The sequence below is a fragment of the Morchella sextelata genome (assembly GCF_020137385.1).
Source record: "Morchella sextelata strain SCLS chromosome Unknown scls_4, whole genome shotgun sequence".
Taxonomy (NCBI): domain Eukaryota; kingdom Fungi; phylum Ascomycota; class Pezizomycetes; order Pezizales; family Morchellaceae; genus Morchella; species Morchella sextelata.
The window spans coordinates 1901917-1922749 of record NW_025408619.1 but is presented as its reverse complement, the minus strand read 5'-3'; the positions used below and the strand labels follow the sequence as shown (position 1 = coordinate 1922749).

At 44.8% G+C, this 20833-nt stretch overlaps 5 protein-coding genes across 5 annotated transcripts; 3 read left to right on the top strand and 2 right to left on the bottom strand.

Annotated features, from left to right (window-relative positions):
* Positions 1 to 313: 313 nt before the first annotated feature.
* On the top strand, positions 314 to 1488 carry H6S33_010406 (uncharacterized protein; the record flags this gene model as incomplete). The annotated part of the gene is made up of 7 exons (XM_044841787.1): positions 314 to 370; positions 422 to 551; positions 604 to 723; positions 785 to 1009; positions 1067 to 1152; positions 1231 to 1356; positions 1402 to 1488. 7 exons carry the CDS (start codon positions 314 to 316, stop codon positions 1486 to 1488), a joined length of 831 nt encoding a protein of 276 aa, XP_044697549.1.
* Positions 1489 to 2890: 1402 nt separating this feature from the next.
* Positions 2891 to 6046, top strand: H6S33_010405 (uncharacterized protein; the record flags this gene model as incomplete). Its single annotated transcript, XM_044841786.1, has 11 exons — positions 2891 to 3101; positions 3166 to 3391; positions 3448 to 3515; positions 3573 to 3597; positions 3699 to 3709; positions 3766 to 3790; positions 3879 to 3941; positions 4046 to 4435; positions 4487 to 4766; positions 4836 to 5028; positions 5226 to 6046. The coding sequence occupies 11 exons, from the start codon at positions 2891 to 2893 to the stop codon at positions 6044 to 6046; spliced, it is 2313 nt and encodes a 770-aa protein (XP_044697548.1).
* Positions 6047 to 7702: 1656 nt separating this feature from the next.
* H6S33_010404 (uncharacterized protein) lies at positions 7703 to 8903 on the bottom strand (the record flags this gene model as incomplete). The annotated part of the gene is made up of 5 exons (XM_044841785.1): positions 7703 to 7751; positions 7818 to 7837; positions 7900 to 7948; positions 8012 to 8046; positions 8109 to 8903. 5 exons carry the CDS (start codon positions 8901 to 8903, stop codon positions 7703 to 7705), a joined length of 948 nt encoding a protein of 315 aa, XP_044697547.1.
* A 2343-nt stretch (positions 8904 to 11246) lies between these two features.
* On the top strand, positions 11247 to 12065 carry H6S33_010403 (uncharacterized protein; the record flags this gene model as incomplete). The annotated part of the gene is made up of 6 exons (XM_044841784.1): positions 11247 to 11278; positions 11416 to 11439; positions 11492 to 11498; positions 11631 to 11681; positions 11778 to 11897; positions 11970 to 12065. 6 exons carry the CDS (start codon positions 11247 to 11249, stop codon positions 12063 to 12065), a joined length of 330 nt encoding a protein of 109 aa, XP_044697546.1.
* Positions 12066 to 12772: 707 nt separating this feature from the next.
* On the bottom strand, positions 12773 to 14424 carry H6S33_010402 (uncharacterized protein; the record flags this gene model as incomplete). The annotated part of the gene is made up of 2 exons (XM_044841783.1): positions 12773 to 13522; positions 13594 to 14424. The coding sequence occupies 2 exons, from the start codon at positions 14422 to 14424 to the stop codon at positions 12773 to 12775; spliced, it is 1581 nt and encodes a 526-aa protein (XP_044697545.1).
* Between the last annotated feature and the right edge of the window lie 6409 nt (positions 14425 to 20833).

The window sequence follows — 20833 nt, the reverse complement described above, 5'->3', positions numbered from 1 at the left end:
ATTCAATGGATGTAGGGCAGAGGGAAAGTTCTTATATAAAGTACCTACGCTCATGATCCGTCTGTAGGTACATGTATGTACATGTAGGTCTATGTAGATTTAACAATCAGTGACAATTAACAACAAGAACATTTAGACATGTCCTTTTACCAAACGCTGAATTTAAACTCTCAAGCTTTACTTGTTCTAGCTAGACAGACTTATTGACTAGAGTGATGACGTCTTTGTGATTAGATCGATCAGATAAGTGAGATAAGAAGTGAAATGCTTGTCGTCATTTCGATTTTTGATCTGTCGAAATACCGGCCACAAAATGCCTTCCCGTCGTTTATTTTCCACAATTGGAGCTCTAAGCCATGAGAATCCCTTGGTAATATAGTGTTTTTTTCTCGCCGTGTCTCTCGCTTGCTAATTCGAACAGGGACTTCCCAAATCTGGATCCTTTCCGCGTATGCAGAGAGGGCTTCCCACAAAAAGACATATCAAAGATGTTGACAAAGTGATCGCCGTATCTTCTGCAAAGGGCGGTGTTGGAAAGTCCACGGTTGCAGGTTTGAACCGAATCCCATAGTCTTGATGCACGAGTGCTAATTCTAGCCTTAGTTAATCTTGCTCTTGCTCTTGCACGGCAAGGAAAGAGGACTGGAATTCTCGACACTGACATTTTTGGACCTTCGATCCCCAGACTTTTAAACTTATCCGGCGAGCCTCATCTCTCTCAAAGTACATAATTCACTCCTTTACCGCCTACAGGACGAATTGCGGAAGTTGATCTAGGAGGTAGACAACCAGTTGATTCCAATGAGTAACTACGGCATCAAGTCCATGTCGATGGGATATCTGGTAGGCGAAGAGGCACCGGTAGTTTGGCGTGGTTTGATGGTCATGAAGGCTTTACAACAGCTTCTCCATGAGGTCGAGTGGGGCGGCCTAGATGTGTTGGTTTTAGACTTGCCTCCAGGAACCGGCGACACTCAACTCACAATAACCCAACAGATTATACTCGATGGTGAGTGCATTTACACAGCTATAACTCCGATTATGGGTTAGAGCTGATGCCCTCTAGGTGCCGTTATTGTGTCCACACCCCAGGATATTGCTTTGATCGACGCTGTCAAAGGAATTAATATGTTCAAGAAAGTCGACGTGCCGGTAAGCTTGAAATCGATCGCCAAAATATCTGCACTCTTGAATAATAAAGCGTTATCTGATTTGAATTGAGACTTATAGCTCCTTGGGATGGTTCAGAACATGAGTGTATTCACCTGCCCAAACTGCAGCCACTCAACACACATCTTTGGAACAGATGGAGTTGCGCGAGAATGCGTAAAACATGGAATCGAGCTTTTGGGCGATGTACCGCTCCATGCTTCCATCTGTCACGATGCTGATAAAGGAAAGCCTACGGTTGTCGCTGATCCAGACGGGATCTATGCGTCGGCGTTCTCATCGATCGCATCGAAAGTAAACAAGAAACTATTCTCGTAAATATCATCAGCTAGTGATGGGAAACACCGTTGGTAGCAGACGCATATTCTGTCAAGTTGATGCATTCATTGTGCTTTGATACAATCTATCAAAAGTCAACGTTTCTTCTTACCTCTTTTAGTTACAGTCCCTTTAATCGATTCTATTGAAACCCCTAAGCATCTCTTTTTATCCATTTTTTGACGCTGTGTTGGAAGTTTAGATTTCCTATGACGTTTTAAAATACCGGATTCACCAATCATTTCAACTCTCTATCCCCAATTTCACCGGCGGTTATTACCTCTGGGTGAGTGATAATTTCCAGGGCTCCTCGTTCTCGGTACAATAAATGGTATCATTTAAGTTTTGATTGGCTGCTAGCTCAAGCTACTATGAATAGGGATTTACAGAATTTCTCTTCAGGCGTAGAATGATTTAGCATGGAATTTCCGGAGGACATGATGAGAGTGAATACATATACAATTTCTAGTTACCACGAAGAAGACTTGGAGTCATATGTGCTCTATTAAATGTGCTATATGTACATGTCATGGTTAGCCCGTCAACAATTTGGCTGAGGAACTTTAATCGTGTGATTATTGGTGGTTAAGATTCATCTCAAGATAGAGTACCGGCACGCGGACCAAATCGGAGGTCTTGATCTCATAACGGAAAGGTGTTGGTATTATATGTATCTCCTCCACCATCCTGGATCTTTACTGTGGTCTATGTAACTTTACTTCAAGTTTGGAACTGACCATGGCTGCGCGAGATACTGCCGCATTGATAGGTATGTAGCATTGATACCCGCACCAGCCAAACCTCATAGCTCCACAACCATGCCGGATTGCCAATGTTTCGATAATTTCTAGAAAGTTAATTTTACAGTAAGAAAATTCTCTAAGGATCTCGTATAGGATAGTAAGAGATCTGGAGTCCCGAATTCTGTACATTTGGGGCTCAACGCGAGGTTTGGTTCTTGAGCTTGCCACGCATCAATCTAAATACGGAGACAACCGAACTCGTTGCTTGACTACTGGCTCTACTTGACCGTGTCTGTACTTACGTATTGACGAAGTGTAAATAAACAGCAAAGTACGTCCTACATAAGTTAACGTGGACGACTGAAATACGAATCAGAGGAAGCTTAACTACAGCTATGTACATACATGTGCCTTCACAGTATGCATATGTGTACTCTAGATACTCGGAAGGTATCTACTCTGAGCACCTACTCTATAGTACTCGCAACAGGGCTGAAGGACCCGACTTCTACTCCAATGGCAATTGCAATTAGGGCTTGCGTTTTCGGGTACTTGTTACCTGCTGCGGGTACATATATATACATAGAAGAACGCACGCTGAGCCGAGCAACCTTAGCTTCATAACCCCTCACTTCTCATTTCTCTCTCTATAGAGCTTTATGGATCCTTTCACGATAATAACCGGGGCTAGCGGGCTCCTCAGTACTTTGCAAGGCATCATCAACGAAGCAAAATCTTTCGTCGTGTCATGGAAGGATTGCCCCAATGAGCTTATAGAGTTGCGGGACGAGCTTCAAGCTCTCGAAACACTGTTGAAGGACATAAAACCAATCGCGGACCGTCTACGCATTAGAAATAGTCATGACCGAAGTACCTGAAGCCTCCTCTCAAGCTTGTCCTCTTAATACATAATTACTGACAATCTGCCTCGAAGATGCAACACAGCCTGCAGCAGTGGTGAATCTACTAAATCTCGCCGCCGAGATAAAAAAGCTTCTCGAGCCATACCAAGGCCCTGAAAATCTCAGTAAGATCTATAAAAAACCAGATAAAAAGCAACGGCTGGGATGGAAGAGCACGAAGGACGACATACAAAATTTGAGGGAACGGATCGCAGGTTGTTTGAATGAACTCCAGCTGGCAATGGCGGCAGATACCAGGTAGGGGAACTTACGATTGAATTTGGTAATTGAGGTTCCTGTTTTAATTGTATTAGTTCTGGCGTGATGGACGCAATCGAGAAACTTGATATTATCAAGGATGAGGGGAATGCAGAAATTGACAGTATTTACCCTTTAAAGTGCATAATGGTAGGATATTAGAATAACAGATAATTGATAGGAAAAAAGCGTGACGAAATCTTAGAGTGGCTATTCACTGGAGATCCTGGAAGGCGACATAACGAGGTCCGAGGACGACTGGAGGAGAACACAGGGTGTTGGATTTATGAGACGGAACAGTTCAAAGCTGGCGCGATCGTTAGTTCTCCGTTCTTTCTTTATACCGTATTTTTGCTAACGAATTGTAAATTTAGCTGGTGTTGGCAAAGCGTTCATAATGTAAGTCACACGAATTCCAGACATTTACCTGCCAATGCCAATTTATGGCTGCGGTGTATTTCTCTCTACATTTGTTGATAAGTTCCAGGTCGAATGTTGTCCATCATACATCAGAAGAATTTATGGGGGAAGATTTTGGCATTGCCTACATGTACCACAGCTTTGGAGATAAAGGAACTCAAGACCCAGCCAAAATATTTGCCAGTATCCTACGCCAACTCGGGGGACAGAAGAAAACAATTTCTCCGGAAATAGAATCTCTATACAAAAGGCTTTCCCCACCTTCGGAAAACCCAATATTTCGGAGCTGGTAAAAGCTCTCGTAGCAGTTATGCGAGGGTTTTCCCGCGTGTGGTTGTTCTTTGACGCTCTAGATGAATGTCCAGAGGACAACCTGCGCGTAGTGTTGTCAAACCTGGAGAAGCATTTTAAGATACCAGAGGTTCAGATATTTGACACTAGTAGGCCTTACCTCTCGGATGTCAAGGACACATTTGCGGATCAGACAATTATCGAAGTTTCGACGAGCACGAAAGATATTGAGATATTTGTGCAAAATCAGATGTCACATTTCCCGTTCGAGGACTCAGATGAGAGCCTCAAATCCGAAATTATAGATAAAGTTATTGAAGAGTCCAGGAGCATGTAAGTTGGCGGAGGTTCCTATCTTTTGTTGACAATGGCTGATTGCTTTAGGTTTTTGATAGCAAAATATCAGACCGATCACACCCTCAAGGGTTCCCTAAGAAGGTTGAGGAAAAATAAAACAAGTATATTCAACAGCATGCCCAGAACTGTTAATCAGTACTTTGAGACATCTTTGAAGAGGATAAATGAGAGTGCTGACTCCACCATGGCTTTGAACGCTTTGATGTGGATTTCAAACGCAACACGGCCCCTGCATATCGACGAATTAAGCGCAGCATTAGCTTTTAAGGAAGGAATTTCTGTTCAAGATGCATATGATGCAGAAGAGGTAGAAAATTCTTGCATCGGTCTAGTCATTGTTGACAGGAAGAATAATTTTTGCCGCTTGGCCCATCAGACAGTTCAAGAGTACCTGATAACCAAAACGGATTGGACGAAGAATGCGAACTTTCTCATTGCAGAAACGTCTTTGAAATATATCACCGGATTTAAAGTCGATTGTTTCCTGGACGAGAGTTCACTCAATATTCACCTTGAGAGGAACATACTATACGAATATGCCGCTAAGAACTGGGGAACCCACATGAAAGGTTGCGATGAAGAGCAAAACTTAACTCTCATCCCAATTCTTGATGCCTTTTTTAAAACAAACAAAAGAGCAATGGAACCAGCGATGCAAGTGCATGCTTGGGTCCCGGGGCGACTTAGCGAAGTTACTGAGAGCCACTTCGGGCCTTTGCATACGGCGGCTTTTTGGGGATTATCACTACCCAGACAATACTCCCAGGAAACAAATACCTAAATTCAAACGATTGGATGTACTGCCGAGCACCACTTTCCTATGCGGCGGAGAGAGGGCACGAAGCTGTGGTCAAACTCTTACTTGATACGGAGGGGATTGACGTAAACTTAAAGAGTATTTATGGACAGACGCCACTCTCCTATGCAACAGAGAAGGGAGAAGAAGCTGTTGTAAAGCTCTTACTTGCTACTGAGGGGGTTGATGTGGAAACGAAGGACATCGATGGCCGGACGCCATTGTCCTGGGCAGCATGTGTGGGGAACGAAGCTGTGGTCAAGCTCCTACTTGCTGTTGAGGGAGTTGATGTGGAAACGAGGAGTGACAATGGCCGGACGCCATTGTCCTGGGCAGCAACGTGGTGGCACGGAGCTGTGGTCAAGCTCCTGATTGAAGCACGGGCCGATGTGAACATTAAGAGTGATGATGGCCGGACACCTCTTCTATGGGCAGCAATAAAGGGAAGAAGGCGGACTGTGGAGCTACTGGTCGAATTAGATAAAGTGGACCTAAATATCGATACTACGTTATGGTCTAAAACATCATCCCCAGACCTAGAGATTATGCAAATCATCCAGGCCGCCAAAGAAAAACAGTGCTCATCATCTAAAGTTCCGACACCAGAACCTACATGTATCAGGAACGAATCCCTTACAGAGGCGACTGTGGCATCTCCCCCGACCCTTCCATCTCAGCAAAACCTTGCATCTCTCTCCACCTTATACCTTAGCAGTTTTGGAGGAAGAAACATCTTTCTGGCGTTCTGGGTTATTTCCTGTTTTTCCATTCTTTGCTATTTTCTTTTATAGAGTTTGCGCATTTGTCTAATATAGTATAAATCACTAGAGGTGTGCCAACTCGCGACCGCGAGTTGTACGTTGAATTATGGGTATCAAATAAAATTTAATTCTCCCTCTACAATCATGAGGGGCCTTCGGCCCCATCCTCCTCCTCTCGTGAGTGCTCAGTACTTTGATGTGTCGTGCTTACTAAATACCCCTGTCGCTGTCGACCAATCAGACTGCAAGCCCCTTCGAAAAATCGTTAATCCAGTACATAGTAGATGTTTGCATCATCTAGTACTCATACTCAAAACTATCAATTGATATTTCTGGTGCAATGTTTTTCAAACCTTTCGTATTTTTTATTACAATTATCCCAATTACTCAACTAACCTCAATGAATCTCTTCTTTTTTATTTGTTGCTATCGATCATTTGGCAAGATTTCTTATTAAGCCGTCGCACTGGGTACGGAGAAATAATGGAATAACAGGATGTTTCTTTTTAATAGCCATAAGATATGAATGCTTCAACAGGTGATCGATCCGCGACCCATGAAAAGGGTGAGTCCGTCGGAAGAGGTCTATATGCACCTAATGAATCTACCAATCAAATGCAGGAAGTAATGGCCGATCGAGTGATATTGGGTGACTAAACAAAATCAAGCACAATCCCCACCCATCCCCAACAAACGTTACACACCATAATTTAAGGACAAGAAGCTCCCGTGGGAAGGAATCTCTCTAAAGATGTTCAACCCAGACGATTGAGAAAAAGAAAAGAAGGGGGGGGGTCACTTGCATATGACTGCATGTCTCTTCAATCCGTATATCCCACCATTACCACCAACACTCTCGGCCCCATATCAATTACTCACCGCTAAACTGGTGTTACGTACACGCCTACAATGACCCTCTTCGGCGGCCGGTTCGGCCTTCAACGATGCGATTATAATTATAGCGCTCGCCGTTGATCCTCGGACCAGAAAGAGGGGGGCGGAGAAGTGGGTTGTACAGCATCAGCAATGGTCGGTATATCCAAGACAGGGAACTAAATTAACCCCACTCTTCCAGATTCACCGTGCCTACACCGTTCGAGCGCCACTCCAGACTCGAACACTCCCTGGCATCTGAGTCGACTGTGGCAGGCTATTGCGGAGCGCCCCCAGTACGTGGCAGCATGTTTGCATTGAAGAAAGAGTGCACAGAGAACAGCAATACCAGAAGATGCAGTACCAGAAGTAAATTCGACAGCCCGTGTCGTGTGCTATTTTGTAAAACCGAAGACCCAGAAAGTAACAGAGAGAAGCCTAGCTATGAAAACACAATAGGTAGGCGAGTACATGTATGTAACTATGTAGTGAAATGCCGTCCCCAAATACAGTACTCCCCAATGTCCCAACCAACCCAGCCAACCCAGCCAAAAGAAATAAGATGTATGTACCGAGAGAAGAAAACAGCAAAAGAAAAACAAGAGAAAGACCCATCCAAAACGAAAAACACCAGACCCGATATCCCCATCCTAGTTTTTGTAAATACACCCCCGCTCAACCTAGCCCAGTAACCCAGCCCCATCCCTAAAGAAAAAAAGAAGAAAAAAATACAGAGAAAAAATGTATTTAAAAGAATGATAGTTAGCCCTAACGCGAGTATGTATTTACAATTTCCCAGCGAGTAAAATGCTATTAAAAGGGATGCTGATATTCCCACATCGTAGATGTAGGCGAGATAAAACTAAGGGTGGTCAAGTCAGTAAGGGGTAAAATAAAATATTTATCAGATGAGGCTGAGCGTGCTTACCTCTGAATATAGCATGAAGACTTTTGAACTCCAAACTCCGAACCCCAAGTCGATCGCGGTGCGCGCGCTAGTGCATCGTCACCTCAAAGAAATCCACCCGCCTTTTCGACATGATGTTGATTCTTTGATTTCTGTCCAAAAAAAAAAAATTAGTATAATCCCGTAAACGCACACACGAAATGACGAGTACTTACAAAAGTCGACAGTCAACTTCCTTAGCGCCTCCTGCCTCTTCAAAGGCAGCTCATGCTCACTCAGCCTCCTCTTTCCGCTGAAGACCTTCCTCCAAACATCCTTGACCCTGCCGCCCCAGGAGAACCCCTTGTTGCGAGAAACAATGACATCGGCCTCCCGCACTGCCTCAATCTCCTCATCAACAACCCAGACCCATTGCCTCGGTTGCTGCTGTTGTTTCTGCTGCTGTTGCTGCAACTTGCGCTGCGCAGCTTGACGGATGCGTTTGGCTTCGAGTTGGTCGCGACGGTAGCGGGCGGCTTCAACGCGTCGCATTTCCTCTTGCCAGGGAACGACGTATTCCTCCTCTTGATGCGCGAGTTCACATTGGTGCTCTTGCTCGCGTTCCTCTTCTTCTTCTTCCTCCTCCTCCTCGTGGTGGTGGTGGTGGTGATGGTGGTGGTTGGGGAGGTACGGGATCGGCTCGGGGTGAGCGCTAGGAAAGTGAGAGTCCCCGTGCGTATAGGAGGACGAGGCGGAGGAAGAGTTAGAAGTAGATGATGAGAACTTCATTTTGTTATCTTTATTGTTTGTGGTAATGTTGGTTGTAGTGGTAGTGGTGGTGGTTGCTGTTGTAGCAGTGGTGAGAGCAGGAGTGGTAGGAGGAGTAACGTCGGAATCAGTAGCGGAGCAGGCAGCACTGTCGCAAACGGGGCGGCCACCGGCACCTTTAAACGGCGGCGGAATTTCGAGATGACAGGGGGTCGGCAAAAAAGCCAACGGAGCTTCAAGGATTGGACGGTGCGGATAATGTTGTGTTGGTTGTCTAATTACCAACGGTTTTCCCTGCTGATTGGATGACGAGCTGATGTCGACAGGGGAGGAGGCAACCACTACTGCAGGTGCAACCATGATGAATTTGATAGGTATGATGTGACTGGTTTTTTTGAAGGTTTCAAGGGGTGTGATTATGTGGAGAGTTTCAAAGAGGACTTGTCGGACCGTGTGTGGGAAAAAGAAAGGAAGAAGGATGGATGGATGTTGATGGATGATAGATAGCGAAGGAGGAGGAGGAGGAGGAGCACATTGAATGGGTTGCAAGGTAGAGTGGGGTAGGTTATGCTCGAGATTAGAGATTCCCTCGTAGAGTTGAGTGCGGCCGCGGTAGGGGGAACTCTCTCTCACATTCCCTCTCAGCTGGGAAGCGTGCCCACACACACCCACCCGCACACCACGCCCGCCACACACACACCACACAACACCACAAATCCATACAACAGCAGCACCGCACACCGCACACCCACAATCTCGCAACAGGTGAGTACGTACCGTACCGTACCATACACATGCCTTCAACGTCTGTGCATGATCCTGGCAAATCTAACCGGCCCGCCGTTTCGACATCTCCATTTGTTACCTTCTATCCACCTTCAGCCGATCCTCTGAATTGTGTTGCTCCGGAAGAAAAGAAACAAAGACGAAGCAAAAATCATTGGTCCTTCTGGCCCTTCTTTCATGCCGCCGGTCGGATTGGGGCACAAATTCCTCATAGGCGGGCGCTCGGTAAAATTCGCTAGTCAGGCACACATTCTGCATACTACACCAATATGAGCTAGGACTTGCTTGAATGGTCAACGATTATTATTAGAGTCTTCTATTGGCTGCACCAAGCCAAATTCGAAGATTAGTACATACATGGGGTAGAGATTTACTCTAGGTAGGATAAGGTGGAGTACCTATGTACCTACTCGATCTATGTACCTACTCTATGTACTTACTCTATGTACTCTACCTACTCTATGTACCTACTCTAGAGTAGGTACTCTGTCTGCTACATCATGTAGGTAGTCGTATTTTACTCTACTCTACTCTACGTATGTACCTACTCTAGAGCACTCTATGTACTTTGCTGCCTACATGCACGCTCAGTCCTCTGACCAGAATATGTAGGTAACTGTGCTAAGGGGCTGCCGATAAGCACACCCAAAACACGCAATGAAAATCTCCGGACAGACAGACGTCAATTCGCTTAGCCCTAAAGCGACCCAACACGAACAGTACACAAGCACGAGCCTCGATGAATCAATACGAGCATTCATGTGTGTAATCAATTCCCCTTATAGAATGTTGAAAAGCAAAACCAGAGGATCAATGCCATCCAACACCGAAAAATTGAGCTCTGGCCGCTGTTGCGGGAGGGCTCCGAATCCTGAGACTGCGGGATAAACTCGGTTACTGAAATGACAACCACACTAGGCCAATTCAGGACGTTTCGACTTCCAGGAACAAAGATATGCTTTTTTAAAAAAATGTTGGATGGCTACCACCGCAGTGACACAGCACCTGAAAAGACAGGACGGATCTTCTCATTCCCACCAACCCTCATGTAGTACACGCTACAGGAGAACCTATGGGCCACAACTCGACGAACAAGTTGACCTACAGAATGTGTAGATGAATCGGTGCTATCAGACAAGCCTGAACCGGACACGAGTCCTCAAATCGCACAGCACGAAGTCAAGCGATGTCAGAGAAGAGGTAAACAAGGTTATAAATCCCGTATCGACACGTACGCATCCTAGGTATGGTCCGGCCTACGAGGGTGACCGTCCTCTCAATGTAATGGTTCTCCGTCTTTTTGAATTATTGGGTGCTAGTCCCTTCTGTGCTACATGTCGTTCTTTCTGTGCACCTACCTACATGCACATATACAGGTACCTATTGCTACCCCGCCATAAGAACATGGCACTCTGCCATAGACAGGTTCGACTACGCTGGGCAGTGGGCACGTTGCCGCCGTGCTAGGTACACGAATCAAGTGAATATCAAGAATTTTTTTTCAGTTGGTATGCATGAACCGGTGAAAGCTTACTCCAACCAAGGATCCCGATGAAACGTCCTAAATCAAGCATATTCAAAAAGAATCCCGTGCACTATATGAAGGATGAACTCCAACCCCACACTGTTATACACGGGAACGTAAACGGGAGTGGGCGGGCCGCGTGGAGGTAGGTTGCAGAGTGTTGCGTGATGTCACAGAATCTAGGTGAAGAACAGTGGGAACGGAACTTAAACGGATCAAGTGATACATCGGTAGCACGCATATTTTCAAGAGAGGTGGCCGGTCTGGATAATGACAGCACTGTTTACCCCTCTTGATATCTCATCTCTTTCGTTGTTTCTTACATCTGTCTTCTTCACCTCTCTTCTTACGTTATTAATCGAATCAACCTCATCGACTTCACTTTCACGTCAATGGGTTTCAACGGGCGGTGGTTCAGGAATAAGTAGCCTGGAACGCATGTGGGTGAGAACGGGGGCCCATGTATCATCATGGGCCAATTCATACTATTCATATGGGCCCAGGCTGAAGGGGGGGTGTTTACAAATGTTTGAGCCACGCCGAATTATATGCCATCTATAGAATCCCGTGCGATATTCGCATAAGGTTAGCAACAAAAAGCACCCCCCTTTCTATTGTGACTAACAAAAACGAGCAGCTTTGTGGTATCTTTCAAAAGCCATTGCTTTTTGATTGGATAAGGCAAAGGGTCGAGGTGCCTGATATCCAACTACTTGATTAGATGAAATCTACGTTTCGTTTTTACTTGGAAGTGTTGATATAATACGTGCTTCGAGGCCATCCACCAGCTGGCTTCTCTTCGAGATACTCCTAGGCCGCAGAGAGGTGTTCGTTTTTAAAGCAATAAACCCATGCTCAAGTTCTTGTACTTTCAGATAGCGGATGGTCGTATTGTTGATTCGTTGTGCATGGGGCTGATCTAGATGGTGTGTTTTATTTTCCCTCGAGACACAAGCATGACCCACAAAGCCTTGAAACTGGACATTAAAAAGCTGGAAAAGCCCAGGCGGTATCATGAACTACACCAATCCGACTTCTACCACGTAAGCAAAATTTAATCACAGGCTATCACTCGAGTATGCAGAACGATCCAAAAAACTCATAATCTGTTTAAGCCAGATCTAGACCCAGAAATTGTTTTTAGGCATGACAGGCGAATATTTACCGCATACCGGGACGAGGAAATCTCGATCTCGGCCCCTGTCCGTTGAATTCTGCTAGCTGCTACATGCGGAATCAAGCCTACCATCCTTCTATGAGTGGATCTCTTAAGCTTGAATCCTTAAACTATTGATGGCTAATTCAACCCCGTTATAACCATCACAATGGCGGAAATCGATACCTTCCAAATTACTGTCCAGTGTTGCCAGAGAAGTACTTTGCTGACATCATAACACAATGATGGAATCGGGTGTTTTAGAAACTCGGGAGACATTACCTGAAATACTTACGAGAGTTGTACATGCTTTTATTTTCAGCAAGAGTAATTAGTTCAATCTATGTGTGGAGCAACTTTTATTGCTGTTAGTTGTAACATTCCGCATGATCGATTTGATTATCACGCGGGTGAATGTGTATGAAAATAGGAAATCAAAGAGGTAAAAATCCGCTCATCTTTTTCTGTGAACAGAGGGATCTATTTTCTGAATAAAACTAATAGATAACTTATCGGTTATAGTAGGCAACTTGTGGACCAATGGTATTTGGTGGTGGCTGGTACAGGACATACAGCAAAACCTGACATAGTTCCACCCCATCAAAAACAGAGCTATAGGATGAAAAAAGTGAAAAAACAATTCCAATCTCCTGGATTCTATATATTCTAGCGTTTCCCGGGTCCCGCGACAAGTGAAATTTTGATAAGTTTTGCCGCATATATATAAATTATGTACAGAAGGCTATAGACTAACAAAAATATTTAGCCTTCAACTGCTCTTTCCTTAATCTTGACCATCATTCTCTGCATCTCTACCACCATCGCAAACCTCTCCTTGGGCGCCTCTACCTCCTCCAGCTCCCACCTCGCCACAATAGTTGCCACCAATTTCACCATCAAGAACATTGCCAGATGCCTTCCAATGCAAACCCTCCCACCAGCTCCAAATGATAACCACCCGGCCTCCATCTTATTGGCTCTCTTCCTTCCATGCTCATCAACACCTAACCATCGCTCAGGTTTAAACTCCGCTGCGTCGGCTCCAAAATAACCCTGATCGAAGTTGACTGCCCATGCCGACATACCGACGGTATATCCCGGTGGAACGAAAAATTGGTTCAGCTGGCAGCCCGCTGGAGGTGAGGTACGGGAAAGAGAAAAACCAACAGCTGGACAGATACGAGTAGCTTCGTTTATGACGGCTTCAAGATAGGGGATCTTGTTGGAACCGCCAAGGTGGATGAAGTCTGCGAATGTGACCGCCTTAGGGAGAGCTGCGAGCTCGGCACGAACAGTTGAGAGCGCGGTGGGGTTTTGCAGGAGATGGTGGATGGCTGTAATGCTTGGGTGAGGTGTGACCCCGACGGCGCCAGCCATGAGGTTGAAGTACTGGACTGTGGTACCTTGTACGGTGTCGCCTAGGGGGTAATGGTCTCGCATGGATGCTTGAGCGGAGTGGAACTTCGCCAAAAGATGGTCCGGATTTTCAGTTCTGACCTCGTCAATACGTTCCTATACAGACACAAAGTCAACTGTCAGTTATCACATCTCCACATTACTCAATAAAGCTGATGTATACACACCTCCAATGGCACCTTCCACTTCTTCTCTCCAATTCCCATGCCCGTATAAAACAGCTGGTCTAACCAGGAGACTAATAGCATTCTGCGTATCCATCTAGTAGTTATCATCAGAGCTTGAGGAGTCGGCAAAAGCCAACCCACAACGCTGAGGATAAGCTTAATCCCATAAAGGGTTCCAAAGTGGTCCTCTCCGGCCAGACAGAATCCGTTGGAGTTATTACAAGCAATTTGCGCAGTTACATCCCAGATATAGTACTCTACCCACTGTGTCAAGTTGCACACTTTACCAGGCTGGATAACATGCTTCTCAACGCCTTGTACGAACTCGTCGATGGCTTGGTCAAAATTCTTCTCTAAACCGCTCAATGCAGTTTCCGAGTAGACATGCGACATCAACCTCTTTCCTAACCTCGCTTTCTCCGGGTCCCGCTCAAACAGGAAGCTGAAATCCTCATTGACACTTCCTGTCTCATATAATGGTGCCTTCTTGAAGAAAGTCTCTTCGCGCTTGTCGTTGGCGAAACCATAAATGACATTCCTGAGGTATGGATCCGAGCATGACACCTCGTCGGGGGCAATCCACACTACAGGACCGTACTTGAGATGGAGTTCCATTATGTCCCGGTGCCATGTTCCGGTAATGGTACGATAGGACCTGTAGAGGTTGGTGAAGGACGCAAGGAATGGTCCGGGGATGCGCTGGGCGCGGAAAGGGGAATTTATAAATTGGTAGGTTTGCTTGAGCAAAAGGTAGACGATGAGAGCGAGGGAGAGAAGGAGTTTGTTTTGCCAGAAGATGGCGAGAATGGTGGAGAGGTTCTCTAGCAGCATGGCTTTGGATTAGCGATATCAATCGCAGAGAATGGTGAGTTGTTTCTTTAGTATATTTATTGACTTCTTGGTTAAAAATGTGGATGAGGGTGGGAATAATTGGGGCTTTAAAGAAAGGATTCTGACCTTACTCAGACATTCGGTCTATATGTACTGCCAGTCTAAGGGGCAGTTTGGTATTGGAATCCTGATACGTGCAAAAGTTAGGATTCCTGTAATGAGACCAATTACATTAGCTAAAAGATGTGTATAATGACTCCCCCTCCCTAAAGCCCTTTTTTTTTTATTTCCATCCACCCCCTAAAGAAAGTAATAAAAAGCCTTGACAGTGGTGCTTAGCTATCATGCGTCCTTTGGACCAATTGGGTTCAATCACTAATCTAGTAATTTCTACCCATGGCTTTCTTGCCTCCACAGAAAAAACAATTAAGAATACCAACTGGCTCTACAAGCCTCATCTAGCGATATCCGCCACCTTGCAGCTGTCAGATCCCTTCTCGTGTAGTACTACCTAGAATTATAAAGTAGGTAGGTGCTCTACATACCAGTTAGCCTTGAAGCAAGGCACGGGCTTGAGACCTCTCAACTGTCTAGTTATTTTCTAAAAGAATAGTAATATGGTGGGGAAGCCTTGTCAGGGAGTAGTTTCGACACCTCAACTTTGACCGCTTATAGCCTATCAACCACCAGACATATTTTTAATTTTATGAGATAGATCTACTCAGTTTTACCTGATCTATCATTCTATCTACTCGGATTTTTAAAATTATTCTTCGTTGTTGAATTATAAAAATATTTTGACAGGGACAATGTCGCTTGTATGGTCAAAAGAAGTACTTTTCCTAGTCCTAGATAACTCTTGGCACGTAATTTCTAGATGTTAGTAAGACACCATACCTGGCCGCTGGACGTTATAACATATACCGTACTCAGGTGTGCAACAACAAAGTTTGCTTTTTTCTTACACGCGCCTTGCTGCACACCCTGACGATGCTTGAGCCCAGGCCTTTCAAATACCCGAGCCGATGCCCTAAGAGTAAGTACGGCAGTTGTCAAAGCATTCGTCGATTTTTGGAGTTGTGAGGTTGTCAATAAAACGTTATTTTAGGCAACGGGTTAAGCTTTTGAATTAATACCCAAACGGTTTAGCGCGGCTAAAACAAGCATTAGTAGGGCTCACTAGCAGCTGGTTATGGGTCGACTAGTACTCCTACGGGTAACTACATGTACTCGTATTTCTCTGACGTTTGTGGACGCGACTGATATTGCATGCCATACAAAAATACGCCAAGCTCATGATTTTGGGTGTATGCAATAATGGCCCAGTTCAAAAACGTCAGCGAAATACTAGTATTAGTTAATACAACAGCTTACTGTTTTACTATTAACCCCAGATACCACTCACTCAAAATAAAATTTTGACTTTGCGTGTCTCAGTTTTTCCGCAGTGAGTAAAATACAAAACAATCAGGGCCTGTTCGGTTGGACGAGGTACGCAAAACCAAAAGACAAACAGTTCATCCTTAATCATTAAAAGCCTTGCCTTCTAAGGGTTATAGATCGTCCGAAGTTGGCGTACCGGTATTTTAAAACGTGTCGCATCCGCTCTTGCAGTAGGATAAACAACATTCCTGTTTTTTAACCAATATATATCCCGTCGATCATGACTACAGCCTTAGCAGATTGGACTGATCCCACGTTTTATCTATTATATGCCACGTTTAAAGCGACTTTTAGTCTGAAATCATGAACGATTGAGTAAAAGCCTTATCTTCTAAGGGTTACAGATTGTTCGACCTTTTTGATGTACATATGCATATGGATCGATATTCTAATATCATCTCAGGGTTCATCATCTTCGATCATGCCATGTTTAAAGCGCCTCTTTGTTGTGTGAACGATTGAGATGATGATGATGTTTGAATTCGTCACAGTATCGATCTTTATCCGCTTATAACCGTCTTTTGGGAGGTCTATCCATTCACAGGGCCTTGGTTGAGATCGCCCATTCAGCAATATAAGGCCCGACGGGGCTTTAACACGATCTCAATGATGAATTCATACAGTCTCCTTCCTTATAATTAGGGCAATTGCTCCGGACCCACTATAATCTGCATGTCAGCGTCTATTATATTAGGCCCTTTGCGCAAAGGACTCCAGCTCCAAATTCCAGTAATCTGATTGGCGCCGATCCTCCTATCAACCTGAGAGCCAGCTCTGTCTGCGCAAAGGGCCTAATCCTTCTCCACAAACTCAAACCTGAACCGTTTCAAGATCCGATTCTCACGGCCCCGGTACAGTCGTTCACGGGGTGAGGACGAACACTGGGTGTAGACGAACAGATCGCTTTGGCAGCTTGCCACATTGAGAAGTTAACCCTTATTCGTCTTCACCCAGTGTTCGTCCTCACCCCGTGGCGACGGCTACTATTAACGCAGATGTGCAGAATTTCCTGAGAGTAATTAATTGGACACGCATACCTCATGCAATATGTGGTACGGACATATCGGATGCATCTCTGCCACTCTGAAGCCTGAGCATGAGGCTCGGCGCGCTTCGAGTAGAAAGCGGGAGTGGAAGAATGAGATAGAAGGTAAAGGGTCGTTAGATTTATGTGTAGATCGTAAATGCGTGTAAGATTCCCGGCTTGCATTTCGTTTATTTCGTGTGTATCGGGGTTGTAATCTATGTATATCAGTTTTCGATTGGATAAGTCATGTGGCATTTTTAAAAAAGAGAGTTCGTTTATAATTTACCAACTGCCATAAAGATTTGAATTTAGTAATCCTAGAAAGATACCTACGGCATGCCTTGTACATACATACCTTCTATAAACTACATGCAGGACCATAGATGCAGATTATAATCACTGCCTACTTCAAACTCTTTTGGGCTCCATCAATACTATGTTGGGCCGTCATTACAGCGGGTATTTAGGAATTGAGAAGTTTAGGACAAAGATGTCAATTAGATATCTGTTAAAAAGGGTCGAGGGATTAGCCAAGACCTCAGACAGAAGCATAATTGTACCTAAACGGCAATTAAGTGCGCCCGGAGACAGGGGGAACAATACCCTTGAACGTCTATCCTTTTGACTTGAAGATCACTTTTTAGGCAAACTAGGAAGTTCCTACTATAATGCCCTGCATGTTTCGGCTGTTGGTTCTGTTATTCGGCATCTATGTAACTATCTCGGGCTTGAATTTAGCCAGAGATACGCTCATAGAAAATCACTCGGATATATCAACTAGACTTTGGGGTTTCTTAGAATTCAGGAAGTCTAGATAATTTCGTCGTAAGATTGAAGATTAATCACTAGGATGGGGCAAACCGACAGTTTGGAAAATCCCCCCACATGGCATACGGGACACAAATGAATTATCAATAGGCCGGCATGCAACAAGTAAATATCCCTAGCTAGGTTCCGAAATCCACGTGCAGAGGGAGAAGCCACGTGCAGAGGGAGAAGCCACGTGCACAGGGAGAGATCGACTGCCCGAAGATTGATTCAGATCAAAAAGCATGGGACTGTTAACATTAACTACAGTCTTGGCGTGCATAAAGGGGGCATATTTCATTGATTCTTGCAATTGAGGGGGGAATGATCTCGGTGAGACGGCTAGTTCGATGACTTATGAGACCTTGATCTACGTATACTTTGATTCACGCGCCGCATAGCTCATTCTTTGACCGATAGTTAGAGGGTGGTTTAGTCCAATAACCACATGAACCCGCGAACCCACCGTAGAACTTAAAAGAAAGGAGTGGACAGACTATCCCTTCGTTCGTTTTCACGCTAAAGCGCTATCAGTACCAGCGACTCTGATCGTTAGTACACCTAACCCAGACTCCGCGAACCTCTTTAGGCTTTAAGTCACAGTTTGTGGCCTCTTTTTCAGCAGATCTTTCTTCTCCTGGAGACTATCCACTCCCTATTGTAGTTACGTTATTGAGTATCACCACGCCAGTTCTCGGTTAATTACTGTGAAGCTCGGGCATGAACGAAGAGATTTAGAGGTCCGTCAAAAGGCAGGAGATTCGGACTGAGAATCCCCGGCACGGGGCCGAATTAAAATACCTTATGAGCTTCTAATAGACGGCTCGGCGGAGAGGAATCATGAACTCGGATAGAATTAGGTACCTATCTGACATGCATGAAATCCGCGAAGAGTCCTGCATATGTACCTGCCCGTCCTACTAATTTCACGACGTTTCCGAACACGACTGTATACAAAAAGGTGGACTTGGAGCGCTTCTATATGGTATGTAATAGCGGTCGTGCTCAGAAACGCTATGAAAAATTGGCTATCTCCGGCCAGGAATTATCGCTCGAGTGATTGATTGAATGGCATCGATCTACATCAGAAGTCTCCCATACAAGTAATTTTGATCTCTAGAAGCTAGCCAATTTTTTCGAGTTATGGCGGTACCTAGTTGGCGGGATACTCGAACGGTATGCCTTGTATATGTCAAACGTCAAATCCCCAAATCCCGACCGTGCGCACCCGGCCCGTGTCTCTCGTGTAAGTTTGCACGGTCCTAGCTTAGAACCCAGGTTTGTGGTTAAAAACCTGAGTGTCAGTGATAAATTGGTAAGGGGCTGTGTGTTAGTCTTTTTAAATAAGAATGTCTTGGCTCATGCATCATATGAATTAAAAGGCTCATGATCATAATCTATCACTCGGTATATTGGGCGCTGGGTTTTTCGAGTATTGCGACTCCCAGGTTGTTCGTCAGTTGTCCAAGGCCTTGAGAGACGGAGCCTAAGTTGGCAGAAAAAAATAAAATTGAAATTCCTAGTTCGAGTGTCTTGGGCATAGAGGGGCCGGGAGATGTTGGATAGGCCCTCATTTACGGTGGACCTTCATCAAGAAACCGACAGATCTAGGGCGCAGCTCTAGATCTTACACATGTCTCATACTAGCCTCTCCTCGTCGACCTCGAGTAAACGTTTTAGCGACTATCCTAAATATCGCAATAATGGAGTAATTAGCGTTCATACGGTTTTGGGAGTCAAGAAATCCTGGAAAAGTTGGAAGGAAGGTGTAGTTATTACGGTAATAATATATTACGGTAAAAGACTACAATGCCACGGATTTTTTTTGTATGTATCTACGATGCCACACCCAAATAAATGTCACATCGGGTGAAGCTTCTTGTATGCCTCACCGTGATTACAACGAAGTACATTATCAACAATGCATGGCCAATCCATATGGCGGTGCACTTCAAGGCCTACAAGATACGCCCCACTTAGGTCAGCTCTTCCTCAGTCGAAGCTGGTTAAAGTTCGAGGGTCGAAGGTCGAAGGTCGCAAAGGTTAATTGTAAAGGTCTAAGGTCGCAGCTGATTGAAGGTTTTCCTGTCGCAGTACCTAGCTAGAGTTCATTTAATAAAGCATTCTTCGAACCCTACCGCTCACCAGTTTAAAGCTGTGGCACCCAGAAAGTCCCACCAGCTGTGGCATTTATTTGGCTGTACTGGTATTCTAGATACACGCTGAAAAATCCATTACATTGTAGTCTTTTACCGATAATAATATTGTATCACTGATCATGACTACAAGAAGCAATGCATCGCTAGCGCGAGACGACTCAAGTTGTAAGAGCAAGTGATTTATCTTCACTTGACCCAGCTCATAAGATTAGGTTTATCCTGGCAGCCTAGGGCCAAAATAGCTTAGCTACACTGGTATACGTAATATAATGTAGATGGAATCCATACATATCCCTCGAGACGATGGCCTTCGAATTTCCCGAATTCTCAGCCATGGCATGGCGCATCTTGTATGGTTGTCCAATGCTGAAATTCTGTCGTCGAGAGTTTTGGGTGATTGCCCTGCTGTCCTTTCACGGATTAAATGTTTTTATTTCCAGAGCTGATGCTACAATATCACTTGAAGAGATTAGCTCATAAAGAAAGCAAGTATTATGCTGTAGTCCCCTCGGCTCATTTGTTATCGTGTGTTATCTTTAATTAACGAATATGTAGTTAATTAACTTATCTCTTGAATAAAAAGCATCGCTGCTAGATCTGCTTGATCGTCCTGTAGGAATGGTCTAGGGTACCCGGAGCTATTCAACAACTACAATGACACTAGTTCTTTTTGGAGTAACTTATGATGGTTGGTTGATCTGGGGCTGTCGTGTGAGTAACTTGATCGGTGACCAGAGGAAGAGTCATGATCAAGAGACGACCAGGAAGTTTAGATGCGCTCTGTAGGGTAATGGGTCTCGAATAAAGAACTACATAGCATGCAGGAAAGACACGGAGGGCCCGGGTCGAGCAGGATAGAGAAAGTTAAGCCTTTTCACATGCATCGCGCTAGCCTAATTAAATGATATACTTTATAGACCAAGTACCCTATCGCTTTGCAATTTGATTCGTTGCCCAGTACCAGTACATGTGG